Source organism: Rhea americana, unplaced genomic scaffold (genome assembly GCF_003343005.1).
Source record: "Rhea americana isolate MKP2758 unplaced genomic scaffold, rheAme1 scaffold_69, whole genome shotgun sequence".
NCBI lineage: Eukaryota > Metazoa > Chordata > Aves > Rheiformes > Rheidae > Rhea > Rhea americana.
In genome coordinates this window covers 1,422,426-1,437,548 of record NW_028186856.1, presented here as the reverse complement: position 1 = coordinate 1,437,548, position 15,123 = coordinate 1,422,426, and the positions used below count along the sequence as shown (strand labels likewise).

Here is a 15,123-nt window from a genome sequence, read left to right as displayed (position 1 = left end):
ACTTCAAGCCCACAGGGAAACCCTTCGGTGAAAGAGCATTCAGATTTGGAATTAGACCAGATGTATGATCCGACATAGCCTAAGATCAAGCGTACCTGGATGCTTCTACATTGTAACTAGTGCAAGCAAAAGTAGCAACCAGAAGCAGCTGGGTGGAAGTTTAGAACTCAGACCAACCTAAGCCAGAATCTGATCTGGCTAGAAAGTAGCTCTGTAGARAACAGGCGTAAAGGCAGYAGGAAACTATTTTTAACTGTCTGAGGTAGAACTATCACCCTTTGGGTCTACCACAGACAGACTTGAGCCCTAAAGGTTCCTGAAGATTCTAGGAGTAGAAAACTTCTGGCAAAGCAGGCGGATGACCAAATCTAGYTCTGAACTGCTGTGAAAGAGTGATTAGCTAATACAGAGAACTGTTCTTGCCTCTCCCAATAGCCAAATCACAAAGACATTATCTGCTGTTAATACATAACTGTTCTGAAGCGCTATAATGGAGATGTCTTAGTTGGGTTTTCATTAATGCCTTTCTCAAATGCAAAAGTGCTTTGGAGAGCCATGCAGAGAAACACATAAGCCAGGCTGGTTCATGGAGCAGAACAGCTACACAAGCATGGCGCTCTGCCTGAGTTAACAAGCTGAAATAGATGRTGAAGCAATATTCAGATGAAGCTCTAGAGCTTTCTGTCTTGAGGTGTGTCTGCAAGGCACTGGAAGGACTGCAACACATGGACTTAATGGCTCAGGGTCTCTGCACTGCCTTCCACTGCATAGTGTAGTTACAGTGTACATTAACTCTTTTCAACTTTCAAGAATTTATTTTCTCACAGTCTCTTCCACACTTTGACCATCTTTAAGCTGGGTACCAAAATTTTTCCCTTTTTCTGTGACCAATTTGTCTGACACTGTTTTCTAAAATGTACAGTAGCTCTGAAAACCAGAGTCAATTATGTTATCTGAAAAATAAGTAAACCTCTTCGAATCAAAGTACCAAGTATGGACCAAGGAGGTACTCTGGGGATGAGGTACTGGGGAGAGGAAGAACTATGGATTAGGAAAATAAAAATAAACACTTACCAGTCGGTGAAGTATCTCATCATTTTTCTTATACTGTGGAAAAGGAAACCAACTTCTAAAGAACTCAGCTAGTTTTGACAGGATGCCTTGCTGAAGGGAACAAAAATTACTCTGATTAAAAAACACAGCAAAGAATAAATAAAAATCAAACAATTCCTTTATTTATACTTTTGCTTCTCTTGTTAACTCAAAGACACAAGTACCTGTAAGGAAGTTTCTCTTACTCTATCTGGCCTAACTTCAGAGTTAGGGAACTCTRGCTAAGGGAACATCTGCTTCCGGTCAATTTGCCTGTACATGACAATGTGAAATAAAGCTTTCATTAACCCCACCTATCCAAACTGTAATCAGTTGTTATGCTGTATAGTTAAAAATAAATACAGTTAGGATGAGTCTGATTTCAGTTTGGCAGCTGCTGCACAAACATGAAAGATTCTTTCTCTCCTTGAAGATGATTAAAAAAAAAAAAAAGCAGTGAAGTTAAGTGGCTGACAGAGACCAAAGAGAAGACTAGGTGAGGAACTACCTCTCCCCGCAAGACTGCCACAGCTTGAGGTAAGACTCTGAAAGATCAGTCAACAGAGGCATGGAAGACTGACTGCAAGAACAGAAATTGTCCTCAAAACCTCCCTGTGACACAAGCATTTGCTCTGAGGTACTTTTTTCTCCATGCTGTTTCTACTGCAACCTAAATCCAGACCTTCATCTGTGTACACATAACTTTGAAAACTACTAATTGAGAGGGACTCTGTCACCACATACTTCACTCAAGTATCTTCCTAAAATACAACGCATGAAAGATGGCAATTCAATGCATACATGATGTTGCTTTACTCTGTAGCCATCTAGTGATAAAAAACAAAATTTTTGACACACACTGTATACTTACTTTTCTCAGAATGAGTCGATAGGAAATATTTTTCAAAATATTTACCTACATGTATTTCATGAATTCTGAGGCCTATCAATCTTCAAACTGTCCATAAGCAATACAATTGATTGAAATGCATACCAAACAACCGAGTTGTGGAACACTTTGTTTTCTGGCATGTTGTTTCAAAATATAATAGATTACAATAATTTAACCTATAAGGGTGTCTGCAATAAATAAACTTCTTCCTTTTTTTTCTCTTTTTTAAGAAGGAGAAGTATTAAAACTGAAAGCTAACACATTCAGCTGTAGAGTTACTCTTCCCCAGAGGAACTGATGCCAAGGTTTTGGACTCTGCAATGCCAGGTACAAACTTTTTCCAACATAAGCTACAGAAGTGCTTCTAGGGCAGTTGTGTGGGAAGAGCAAGACAGAGTTCTCCATCATGGTTCTAACTGTGAGCTTGGAAATAGAAGAATGAGACCAAGCATCAGAATTGAGCTCAGTGCTTAGCCCTGTGATTAGTGTCACAGCAGGGACTGGAGGTAGAACAGCCAAAACTACCTGTTTGACGTCTCTTTGAAAGGCAGCGGGACAGAAGTTTGATGCAGCAAGCCAGGGCAGAACAGCTTTGAATAGTATCAGAAATTGTCATCCTAAAACTTTTTTTCCTCACAGAACAATTTTTAAAATAACTCATTTAGGTAACCTAACTCAAGTTTTTCTTTGTACATGCCTCATCTTTCTGTGTACACTTAGAATTCCACATCTATGCCAAAAGGAAGTATTTTTAGGTCAGTAGAGAGACAAACCAATACTACAGGTTTCATAATGATAGTTCTTCTAGATATGTAGATATTATCACGGCTTATTAAGAGAAGCTATCCCAGCAATCAATACTTCTTAGACTAGGGAATAAACCCAAGGAAGGATTTGAAATATGTTAGAGAATACACTTTCAAGAGCAGTCCTGGACAAGGTATTGCTGAATTAGAAGGCTTAATTTCAGGCCTAATTCCAGTACTTATTTCTGTCATTACTATTAGTAAGGATAGGAAGAAGACAGAGTGCTGGTAAAAGCAAATTCTCCCCATTGTGTGAACAGATTTTGATATTGCTCAGAGGCACTGGCATAAGTCTGAAGAGGAAGAAAAAAGTATCACAAACTACAGCACTAGATTATCTTCCAAGGTAGAGTTTCCTGTGAAGCGGTGCAAAATAAAACAAAATGTTCCCATTACAATTTGTAGAAATACTGCTATGAAACAAGCAAAGGTCCTTGCCCTACATTTGAGTGACAGAAGGACACTTCATTCAGAAGTACTTTTCCTAATATTTTGGAAGTGGATTACAGATACCAATYCTTAACCATCTGAAGGTCTTAGATTTTTCCTCACAAGCACTTAAATCTATACCACAAATGGTATTTGAACTGCTACCAGCTAATTAAATTAGCCCACAGAACTGCTGAGAAGGGGGGGGGGAGACTAATGTTCTAAGTAAGTAATCTTTTGGTTTATATTTCATGTTTTGGCTTAAAAATCAAAATYGGAGCTTGCATAAACACTCAACAGGCATGCCAGTGCTTGAAAACACAAAGGAAGACAACCTACTGTCTTGGGCTGTGACCCAGAAGASTGCAGTAACATGCTGAATTATTCAGACCCTTGGAAGAGTGTCTCACAGCTTGCATTCCCATTGGGAGTGTTACTGACAAGTAAAACAACTTTCATCACYGCACAAGTCAGGTCATGTTGCTGATGCTTCTGGAGTATTCATTTTACAACTTCAGAACACAAGTCAGGCAAATAAGCTCTCTGTAAATTGAATAATACAGGCACATACCTCCTAATATTTTTTTAAAAAAACAGCCTAAGTGCCTACAGTTCAGGACCTGCACATTTTAGATATATTGWTTTGAATCTAAAATAAAATACTTACGAATATTTCTCTATTGCACAGAATGAACTTGAAATAGCAAACTTGCAGGTATCTAAAATCCTGCCRTGCACATGGCACCTTTCAACTCTGTGTTGTTCAGAAACAAGATAATACTACATATTAAATAGCGCCCAGCATTAAGAGGGTAGGAGCTCTAGATGAAGGCAAAGAAATGGTCCCTCTGCCTCTCCACATCAGGTAACCCACACAGCCACTAAGGGATAGCCCCAACAACAACCTTCAGTAGCTGCCTGCAGACCAGCCCTGATCTAGTTATTAAAYATTATCACATCAAGGTGGGATAAGGTGCAACACTATAATCAATCAAAACTTTCAAATATGCACAACAGTCTAGTAAAATAAGTGAAAAAAGGAAAAATGTAARTAGGAAAAAATAAAACCCTTATCAATCAAGCAGATTTACTCAATTAGGTTTTAATTCCAAAAAAAGGGTCTAGGAACTCTTTTAAACAGTGCTTCTGAACATCAAATGATCGTAAGATCAGAAGTTAAGCTGTAACATTCTCCAGAAACTGGTATAACCATGAACACTGTACCTATAATTACCACACTAAATCATATTTTTATAGTGCTTCAGAAGGAAGGGTGGAAGAGTATCATTTCATCAGCCTTCAGAACACAATCTTGAAGCACTTTTACAATTTTTCATCTCAATGTTCATAAAGATCATGCTCTGATTACAAAAAAAAATGCTAAAGATGTGCTTGAAGCTCAACATATGCCTGTATATTTCATTAAACCTGAACCATACCCTCTGCTTTACAGGCTAGCATGACACAGCAGCAAAGTTTGTATCAGTCACTAGGATCCAGAATTGCTTCCTCAATTCCTGAAGTCCCTCCAAAATCCTTGCCTTGCCAAAATATTGCTGCATCTCACACGATTATATCTGAACAGGGTTCCTCCTTGATTGAATACAAGTGGAGAAACAATCTCAGCTCTTTTTAAGAGACATAGTAATACTACAGATTTTCTACTACCAGTCAGCTGACAGCTTCGGGGGGGGGGGGGGGGAAAATCTCTCTCTTTAAGAACATATTTGTCTCTTTTTCCAGTCAGAAAGATTCCTGCATACAATAGGACAGACACAGTAAGATGCCAAAAGAAAAAAAAAACAGAATAGGATGTTCTCCCTAGAGAGCTAATCGGCTTTTGAAGAAAAGAGTATCATTTCACCTGTCAGAGCGCTTGGGATCTAGGAGGAAACTTSGAGTGATAAATGGACCACGATAACCTAAGAAAGCTCAAACTTCCTTTGTCTCTGCTGCTGGTCTTATTCKCATTTACCATTAAAATACCTTAAGTGTTTAAGGCATTTGTAAATTACTCTTCAGAACATAAAACAATACAAACATACTAAGCATCACTCAGCACAGATCATTTTTCCACTCGTYGTGATTATGTTATTTGTATTACACTAAACCTCAACCAACACCATATTCTTTTAGAGATGTGGTTAGGTACATACTCAGAAACCATCTGTTTCCCAGATATTTTATGATTTCAGTAGATTAGGCCAGCAAAGGGTACAAGAAGGGAAGTGATAATGGTCTCAACTAAAAATGAGGAAATTATAGGAACTTAAATTTGTTTTTCCTSTATGTCATACAGAACTTGCAACAGAACCTCACATTCTCCTTAATCAAATCTATTACTATAAATGTACAGCCAGCTGCSTCTCCCTCATTCCCTTTCCTTTTGAGGCACTCAAAATCCACAATGGGACACAGAAACAGGAATCAAAAGACAAAAACAAAYTTTTTGACATTAGCACACATAAGAAAAGTTCTTATGTTCCCAAACTAATACTAGAACAAAGCTGGAAGAATCTATGACATTTTTTCAGCTCCAAATTACATACAAGTTTCCTTTTYCCCCTATGTATTCTTGTCTAGACTGAGGTGAGACAACATAAATGTCATCCTACTATTTGTAAGAAATGGATAACCCATTTTCAAACACCCTCTGCCTTCAAGTTACATGGAAAATCATGACGAATTACTTCTATAGCTCATACAAAACCTGAGGGCTTGCTCCCAACACAACAAAATTAAAAACAAAATGCTCGAGGGGAAGGGAGGTGAAAAAAAAATACTTGAGGCCTTTAAAAAGCAGTATATCTTAATTCTTTTAAGGTTCTTAAGTCCACAGCATTTTGTATTAAATTYCATGGAAAGTATATACATATTACACAGTATCAGAGTGCCACAGAAGTGAATATGCAAAATAAAGTAGTACAGCTAAAAAGCTAAAGTCTGTGCACTTCCTCATAATAAGAAAGAGATAATCAGCCAGTCAAATGTGTCACCTTGCTTTTCAATTAACAGTGGTTTAACTAAAGTCTCCCTGCACTAAGCCAGAATAGCTATTTTCAATACAAATGTACCACAAACCTGCCAATACCTTGAACAGGGAAATATGACCTGGGCGAAGGGACAGAGTGCCTCCTCAGCAAGTTTGCTGATGGTACCAAGCTGGGAGGAGTGGCTGACACACCTGAGGGCTGTGCTGCCCTTCAGAGACACCTGGACAGGCTGGAGAGCTGGGTGGAGAGGAACCTCATGAGGTTCAACAAGGGCAAGTGCAAGGTCCCGCACTTAGGGAGAAATAACCCTAGGCACCAGTACAAGCTGGGGGCTGACCTKSTGGARAGCAGCTCTGCAGAGAAGGACCTGGGAGTGCTGGTGGATGACAAGTTGACCATGAGCCAGCAATGTGCCCTTGTGGCHARGAAGGCCAACAGCATCCTTGGGTGCATTAGGAAGAGTGTTGCCAGCAGGTTGAGGGAGGTGATCCTGCCCCTCTMCTCAGCCCTGGGGAGGCYTCATCTYGAGTACTGTGTCCAGYTCTGGGCTCCMCAGKRCAAGAGAGACATGGAGCTACTGGAGAGAGTCCAGTGTAGGGMTACAGGGATGATCAGARGGCTGGAGCAYCTGCCCTATGAGGAACGGCTGTGAGAGCTGGGCCTCTTCAGCCTGGGGAAGAGAAGACTGAGGGGAGATCTTATSAATGTGTAYAAGTACCTGAAGGGAGGGTGTCAAGGGGACGGGGACAAACTCTTTTCAGTGGTGCCAAGAGACAGGACAAGAGGCAATGGGCAGAAACTGAASMACAGGAAGTTCCGCCTGAACATGAGGGGGAATTTCTTCACTGAAATGTGAGTGTGACGGAGCACTGGACCAGGTTGCCCAGAGAGGTTGTGGAGTCTTCTTCTCTGGAGATATTCAAAGCCTGCCTGGATGCGACCCTGTTTAACAAGCTCTAGGTGACCCTGCTTGAGTAGGGAGGTTGGACTAGATGATCTCCAGAGGTCCCTTCCAACCTTAACGATTCTATGATATAATTTAAACCAGTTTCTTGAGGGTTGTGGTGAGTGTCACTTGACAATTCTGAAAAGCAAACGTAGCGGACCTAATGGTTTCAGAAATCCTTTTCAAGGTATTTGAACTTAAAGCATAATAAATTCTAAATTTCATTCAGCCTTGCCTCATGACCCCTGATAGAAGCCAGTAATTATTACTACTAATGTGACAGCTACTTGCATCAACAGTAACCAGAAATCAATTTATGTCTATGTCCTAAGTTAAAAAAAAAAAAAAAAAAACTTACAAGAGAGAAACCAGTTGATGAAGCATAAAGACACTGCAGGAATCACTTCTTTTCTTCCCAGAGTTAATCTGTTTCTTGGCCTCACAAACTCTGCAGCATATGAGACTGGAGTTCTGTAGGAAGCTCCTGTGATTTTCTTTCTACATGACTGCTGAACTTTTTGCAAAATTGTAATTCAACAACAGCAGGGCTGAATAGCAACACATACCATTATAAAATTCAGGAATTATTACAGTATGGTTACTTTTTAAATAGTAGCACCACGGATTCTGTCTGCTCCGTAGGTGATACCCACAGGCCTGCTCAATTTATATGCACCCTATCTGTATCTGATCTATACGGTCATCTTTAATAGGAAATCAGGGCGTGAAGGCAAGAAGAAAGATACAGTACACTTCCATAGGACTGTAAGTTTTGACAACTGTGGATCAGGGCTGTGAAGTAAAGTGCCCAACGCACCTGCCCCACCAGATGAGCACAAACTATGACTGATCTACCCATGAAAAAATACTCCAATAGGACCAAAGACTACCACAAAAAAAATCACATTTTATTACTCTGTTTTTTCAAATGGAGTAATGAATGTGTGAGGAAGCTCACATAGTCTAAACAGAGAGTGGCTAAAATGGGCAGCTCTRTATGAAAATGTGATGTACTAACCCTTCTCAGAATACTGCTGGATGAATAAAATTCACACTACAACTTCTACATTTCCACTTCATCGGTCCTTGTATGTATACTACTAAAAAAATTTCAAGAATTACACATTCTTCTCTCAGACCAGAGAAAAAACTTAAGACTGATATTTTCCACATCAGTTCATGTATTTCCAAACACTGTCCCACCTAAGATCCTACAATAGACTATCATCTTCAAAGATAAGACATCCTTGAGAAAAAAATCTGTATGATCTAAAACAAAGGAGCAGCAAGAGGGACTCAACAAAACTTAAAATTTTTTGTTGAAATAAATTGTACTGTGACTATTAGCACTAAAGCCTATGATTATTTCAAGACTAATTCCTTGAAACATCTTGAGGACTAAGTAGTGGATATACATCAAGATGGTATTAAGAACCTAACAGAAGCAGGCATCAGTCAGTTCACCCCATTTGCCATATGTTCCCCCACCCACTGCATCCAGAGGGTCTCCCTGCTGAAGAACTCATGGCCWTTCATACCATCTCACCTAATTCTTGGAAGAAATAGGATGTTCTCCACAGTTCGCTGCAGCTAATTGGCAAGGTAGAAGGCATTGGAACAGGAGCAGGGAAGCCACAGTGGTTATAAATGGGAGAAAAGGGGTGGCAAAACTCTGGTATGAAGGTGGCAGAAGAGGTATAAAGCAGGAACAAACATAAGGAAATCAGAGCTCTAGAAGAAGGTTAAAAGCCACCGTGGGCAAGAATCAGCTGACCTAAGGTGTACAAAGACGGAAGCTGCAGTAGGTGCTAAGAGGAGGGGAGAAAGAAACGGTAATTTGTCAGAGGCAACAAGTCAAACTACGAACGCTTGTTTTAGGTTCTTACCTGTRAGGTTCTGGGCCCCCCCACAGCTTGCAGTGGCCTGGACAGAGAAGTCTGCATGAAGGCCTCTTTTTCTCTCTTGGCTTAGCACATAGCTGGAGCATGTCCACTGAAAACAGAACTCTCCACTGTGGAAGAGAAAGAGGTAGGCAGAAAATAACTGCTCTTTGCATGCTCCATCTAGGTGCTAAGGAGAAGACAGATTGACTATGAATTTTCAACATACTTGTCATTTTTAGAATTAGCAAAGAGATTCCCACATCAGCTACCTCAAAAGAGAAATTTCCTGGCCCACACTGCAGCTCCTAATGTGATTCACATGGCCTATACACTRTTAATAGCAGTAAATTGCCATTTATTTTTAATAAGGAAAGAAAAAATGTGTAGTTCGAAGTACATGTAAAACAAGCAAAAAATGCTGTAAGGACTTTTTTTATATATATATATATATGTATATATATATATAATTTTTAAAACTCCAGCCTCTTAATTCTCAAGCATAATTTTAATACTAAAATATTAAAAGAAAAATCCACAAGCCTATATTTAAAAAGACAGAGAAATAGTCTGAACTAAGCAGTRGATGACGCTCACCGGCTGTTACTGTTACAACATTGCCATAACCTAAACACAGTTCTACTACCTCATTCAGATTGGTTATTTATTTATAATTCCAAGAAATCCTCTTTTTTAGGATGTTTTGTCACAAATTAAGTGTTATTTAGCAACTGAATGCCGGAAAGGGCTGGGAACTATAAATATTTTGTCCCAGAAAATTACAGGTTTTGTTCACAGAATGCCATGCTAAGATAACATAACAATATCTAGTAAATAATATAATTTATGACGTTTTAAAAATTCAATATCAAAGTCTCTTGCTGTCCCAGCTTACATAAAYGCAAAGAAATATTTCAAGCTATATTGGCAGACCATGTTTCCAAATACATTAACAGACAAGATACAGCAACCACTATTGTTAACTTTTTGTATAGTAACACTTTAACCTTTATCTTCTCTGATTTTTCCTATTTGTGAAATGAYGCAGTTATCTTTTGAGAAGACAAATGCATGGCAGCACAATAATGCTCACTTTCTGAGCAGCATGAGAAGTCCACTCCTCTTGGCCTCCCTCTGCTGCACATTGTTCTGCCTTTTGTGACACAGCTGAACATACTTCAAAATCGGTGTGTCCCAGATCCTGCAGATACTGGTAGAGTGGGGAATTCTGAAAGAGAGTTAAGAAAGGAAATKAAATAAACAAAGGTGAAGGATGTTCCCTATTCCCCAGAAAACACAAATATGACTACAGCATGCAAAACCAGTCAAACAACACACTCATCAGTGAACTATCCAGTAACAAGAAAACAATACAGTAACAGCAAAGAAGCCAAAATTTTGCTTTAAATATGTCTCTTCAGTTTTCTCCTGACCATAATGAAACATGGTGAAACAGAGTCAATTTAGAAGATAATATGATGGCAAATAAGCATGCAGCCAGTTAACTTCTCCTATAGTAATATTTTCTCTAGATGACCTAATGAAACCGGTTCTTTAACTTACARCTTGCATGCATTCAATAAATAAACTATGTATTTGGTACTAGTTTCTTGAAGTTTACAAACATGTGAATAGTTTGTACTTTTTCTACTGAAACAAACTTTGAAAGCAGAGCACTTCTCAAACTTGATTAAACAAAGCCTCAGTGTAACTTGATTATCTGTGTGGTTCGTTAGACACTGAGCTGGGCGACCCATCCTTCAACTGAGACTAGAAGCAGGTGTGCTGTGAGAAGCAGAACAAGAATGCAGAATATGAGCCAAGCAGATAACTGTGGTATCTGCTTGTGAGAAAACTGTATCAAGGGGCATAACCAATCGCTTTAGTAGCTGGAGCGCGTGCTTGTCGCTGTGTACCCAATCACTGCGCTGTGTATGTCGTGTTCACAACTCGTGCTTGCTGTATCGATATATATATTTTGCCTTCTGATATGGATAAAGGTCTTCTGATCAGAACCTATCAGGAGTCCGTGCAATCAATCCCTTCAAATGTGAATAGTTTCACATTTCAATAGTTCGACCCCCCGACGTGATAGGGTCGAACAAGTGCTGACAGGGGCGTCCGGAAGGGACTCCAGCTGAACGAATCACTCGCAGCAGGACTGCAGCAAGAAGCCCGGGCAAKCACCGTTTACAGGTGAGCAGCTGGAGCATAACTATGGGATCTAATCTGTAAGACAGACACTCTCTAGCATTTGCATTGAATGTGTGGTGATGTCTCGTTTTCTTCGCAACAACTGGTGACCCCGACGTGATTTAACGGAAAGGCGAAGAAGGCACCGCTCGAGGGATCTGGAGAGTCCCTGGCGCTYGGAAGAAGCGACGTTGCGCAACTGAATGTAAGTGAATATATKGAGCGGTTTGCTATTRCAATATGGGATCTGCCGTATCGGTAGAAGCGCGAGCCGTGCTCACTGTTATAATGACTTTAGCAGCTAAGCATGATATTGCTATAAAAGAAAAGGATGTTGCCGATCTCCTTGCATGGGGGCAGAAACGGCAAATTTTCGTTATTCCCAAAGATGCTTTTAACGAGGAGAAGTGGAAGATTTTGGAACAAGAACTATGGGAATCGGTGAAAGTAGGTAATAAAGAAGCRGTATASTTGAGCCAAACTTGGCGGGTAATTTCTAATCTGTTGCGTGATACTAGAACTGAGACCCGTGTTATGGATGCTGCTGAAGCAGCCATGAAAGGAACAGTGGGTGAGGAAGCTGTAGGAGCCGTATTTCCAGCCCCTCCRGTGCCATCAGCCTTTCCTATTGATGYGTCGGCTAAAGATTTTTTCGGTGGAACCCTCCCRTCTGCTCCCTTGTTTGAAGGGGACGATGCTATTGAACAAAAGGGTGCTGGTATGCCTTTTGTAAAGCCGGAAGATGTCCCTTCGCCTCCCCAGTTAGGGGATGAAGATGCTGAGCTGTTGAGGCAATTGCAGCTGGAAAATAAGAGTCAACAGAAGGAACTCCAGTATTTAGTACAAAGCTTGCAAGCTTTTAAGGATGCGTTGCAACAGCAAAAACAGACATTGAAGGACTTATTCCTCAACTATAAACAGGCAGTGTTAATGGAAAAAGGGGATGATAAAGCGCAGGCATCTGCTGTTATTGATCCTGGGCAACGTTGGCAGGGGATTATACGGGATGCTATTGTTTAAGGGGAATTTTTAGGGCCCCTCAAAGCTATGACTACTGAGCTGACCGCATACCCTGTTCAGGCCGGGCATGACMCTCAGGGGCACAGAACGCTTGAAGGGGTTCCGTTTGATTGGCGATTGTTAAGAGAGGTACGAAAAGCAGTGATGGAGCATGGCATGCAAAATCCTTACGTCCAAAATCTGGTTGATGTTTTGTTTACACAAAATGTTTTGACACCTTATGATGTGGAGAGTATAACTGCGTTGATTTTAAGTCCTGCRCAAAAGCTGATATTTAAAGATGATTGGAAGCGACGTGCTGAGRTTGCTGCAATGAGCAATATAGACTTAGCTGATGGYGATTTGTTGCGTACAGCTACGGTTGATATGTTGCTCGGGCAGGGGCAATACGCTACCCCTCAAGTGCAGGCGCGACTACATCGTCACRTTTTGCAGCAATCTCAGCAGTTGGCACTTGCTGCATTGAAAGCTGTACCGCAAATGGGAGCTGTGGTCCCTTCTTACGTAAAAATAATTCAGGGCTCTTCTGAACCCTTTACAGAATTTTTAGACAGGTTGCAATTAGCAATAGAAAAATCTCCTAATTTATCACCAGAAGCGAAGGCAGCARTAGGGAAGGATTTAGCCGTTCAGAATGCTAATACGGTGTGTAAACGAATACTTGCTACATTACCTYGCACAGCAGGACTTCTTGAAATGATAGAAGCATGTAGCYGCGCTGATCTATTAATAGAACAAGATAAGGCAGCTGTTCATGCAAAAGCTCAAGCTTCTGCTCTTGCTGTTGCCCTAAAGCCACTTTTGCAAGCACAGAAAAATCCTAGGCCGCGTCTGGGGGTTTGCTTTTTGTGTGGACAACGAGGTCACTTTCATGACAGATGTCCTCGAAATAATAATGCTGGAAATTTACGCCTGGGAGGAAATAGGGATTCTAACATAGTACGCCTCCGATGTGGAAAGCCTGGGCACATTGCCCGAGTGTGTAGATCTAAAATGCATMWAAMCGGTACTCGACTAGGGGTGAATGATCTGAACAATCCGGTCCCTAACACCTTAGCACAAGCACAGTTATCACACTYRTTTTTCCATCAGTCAGCCAAGGTATTAGYRAAGCAGTTCRGCCTCACACAGGCCAACGCTAGACTGATTGTTCAAACCTGCCCGGACTGCCAGCCGTTCGCTTCGGGGGCCTCCCCTGCAGTGAACCCACGCGGTCTGCAGTCCCTGCAGCTGTGGCAGACGGATGTTACGCANGCCTCACACAGGCCAACGCTAGACTGATTGTTCAAACCTGCCCGGACTGCCAGCCGTTCGCTTCGGGGGCCTCCCCTGCAGTGAACCCACGCGGTCTGCAGTCCCTGCAGCTGTGGCAGACGGATGTTACGCAYATCCCAGAATTTGGCAAGCTGCGATATGTCCACGTATCGGTGGATACCTTTTCTCAAGCTGTTTGGGCCACCGCTGCRGCGGGCGAAACAAGTAAACACGTTCAGAGCCACTTCCGTGCCGCCTTTGCCGCCCTTGGCATTCCAAGAGAGGTAAAAACCGGTAACGGTCCGGCCTATGTCAGCCGGTCTACGCGACAGTTTTTACACACCTGGGGCATTCACCATCGCACCGGTATTCCTTACTCTCCTACAGGGCAGCCAATTGTTGAACGCACACATCGCACATTGAAGGCCGTGTTGACCAAAGAAAAAGGGGGAGACAGCCGTGAAACACCACATGCCAGGTTGTGGAAGGCCTTATTTGTATTAAACCATTTATCAATGCCCGTTGCACATGACRACGTGCCCCCTATAGTGAAACACTATCATAATATGCGTTCAACACTTGTACCAGTACCTAGGTCGAAGCCCGTGTTAGTGTTGGTGAAAGACTTACACACAGGTGACTGGGAGGGACCTCACCAACTAATCACGTGGGGCCGAGGGTATGCTTGTGTYTCCACAGGTCACGGGCCGCGATGGGTTCCGGCACAGGGAGTTCAACCCTTCCTGGCCTYGTCCTCCTCGCTGCCATCATCTCCTGCGGTTCAGCATGGCTCTCCATCTCCCCACACCCAAATGTTTGGGTCACCCTCGCCAACATGACAGGACAACAATCTTTATGCCTATCACTRGCAACACCGACCAACCTGTTCACAATGTGTCTTGTGGGTGTACCCCTCGGAAGTTGGGGCATGGTGATCCCTCTCTCATCGCCAGTGAGTGACCTCCTCAAAACCTCTCAGACGGTGGTTGACAACTGGTTGGGCGGCCCATCTCCCGCCTGCCCCCTGGGAGCCACAGGAATTGGACATTCCRGGAACTGTGCGAGCGGATGCCTGTCTCGATTTTAATTACACAGGCCAGAACCAGACCACCAAACAAGTTGTAAATGCTACGCTTGTGCTCTATCGCAATGCCACATTTTGGTGCAATTACATGACCAAAAACCAGTCTCATTCCTGATACTATGATCTTAAACAGTACCCAAGCCCATTGCCGGGAAAAGCGCAGCACTCAGGCTTATGCAGCCAACTGTGCTGATAACCTAACTTTTGTGCTACTGATAAAACCAACTTTTTATTGCTAGTCCAATGACATGGGTGTGATGAGTTTGAGGGCATGTGTCCTATGAACCTGTCCGATCACTCCCATTCCATCTTTACACAGGTACGGCATCTTTTAACGTTTTAACGGCAACAATTAACGAGTGAGCTACAACACAGCTCGTTTGGTATTGATAGTTGGCTCTCTGGCCTAGAAATCATAGGATAGGTGAAAGAACTTGTTAAACTCAGTATTTTAATATTGCTTGTTATTTGCACTCTAATGCTGATTATTCACTGCTTATTGCAATGCTTGCGACGCATGATAGAGGGCATGCT

General features: G+C 41.8%; 1 protein-coding gene across 5 annotated transcripts in view; it reads right to left on the bottom strand.

The window, feature by feature from the left end:
- VEZT (vezatin, adherens junctions transmembrane protein) overlaps window positions 1-15,123 on the bottom strand; it is a 53,779-nt gene that overhangs the window by 33,385 nt on the left and 5,271 nt on the right. For 3 of the 5 annotated variants that reach the window (XM_085321326.1, XM_085321327.1, XM_085321330.1), the window contains exons 2-3: window positions 10,132-10,266; window positions 1,075-1,164 (exon numbers count right to left, since the gene is read on the bottom strand). In XM_085321326.1, coding sequence (XP_085177452.1) covers window positions 1,075-1,164; window positions 10,132-10,266 — 225 coding nt within the window. Of the gene's footprint in view, window positions 1-1,074; window positions 1,165-9,044; window positions 9,157-10,131; window positions 10,267-12,302; window positions 12,357-15,123 lie in introns of those variants that run through there. The other 2 variants (XM_085321328.1, XM_085321329.1) reach the window with 2 other exon arrangements.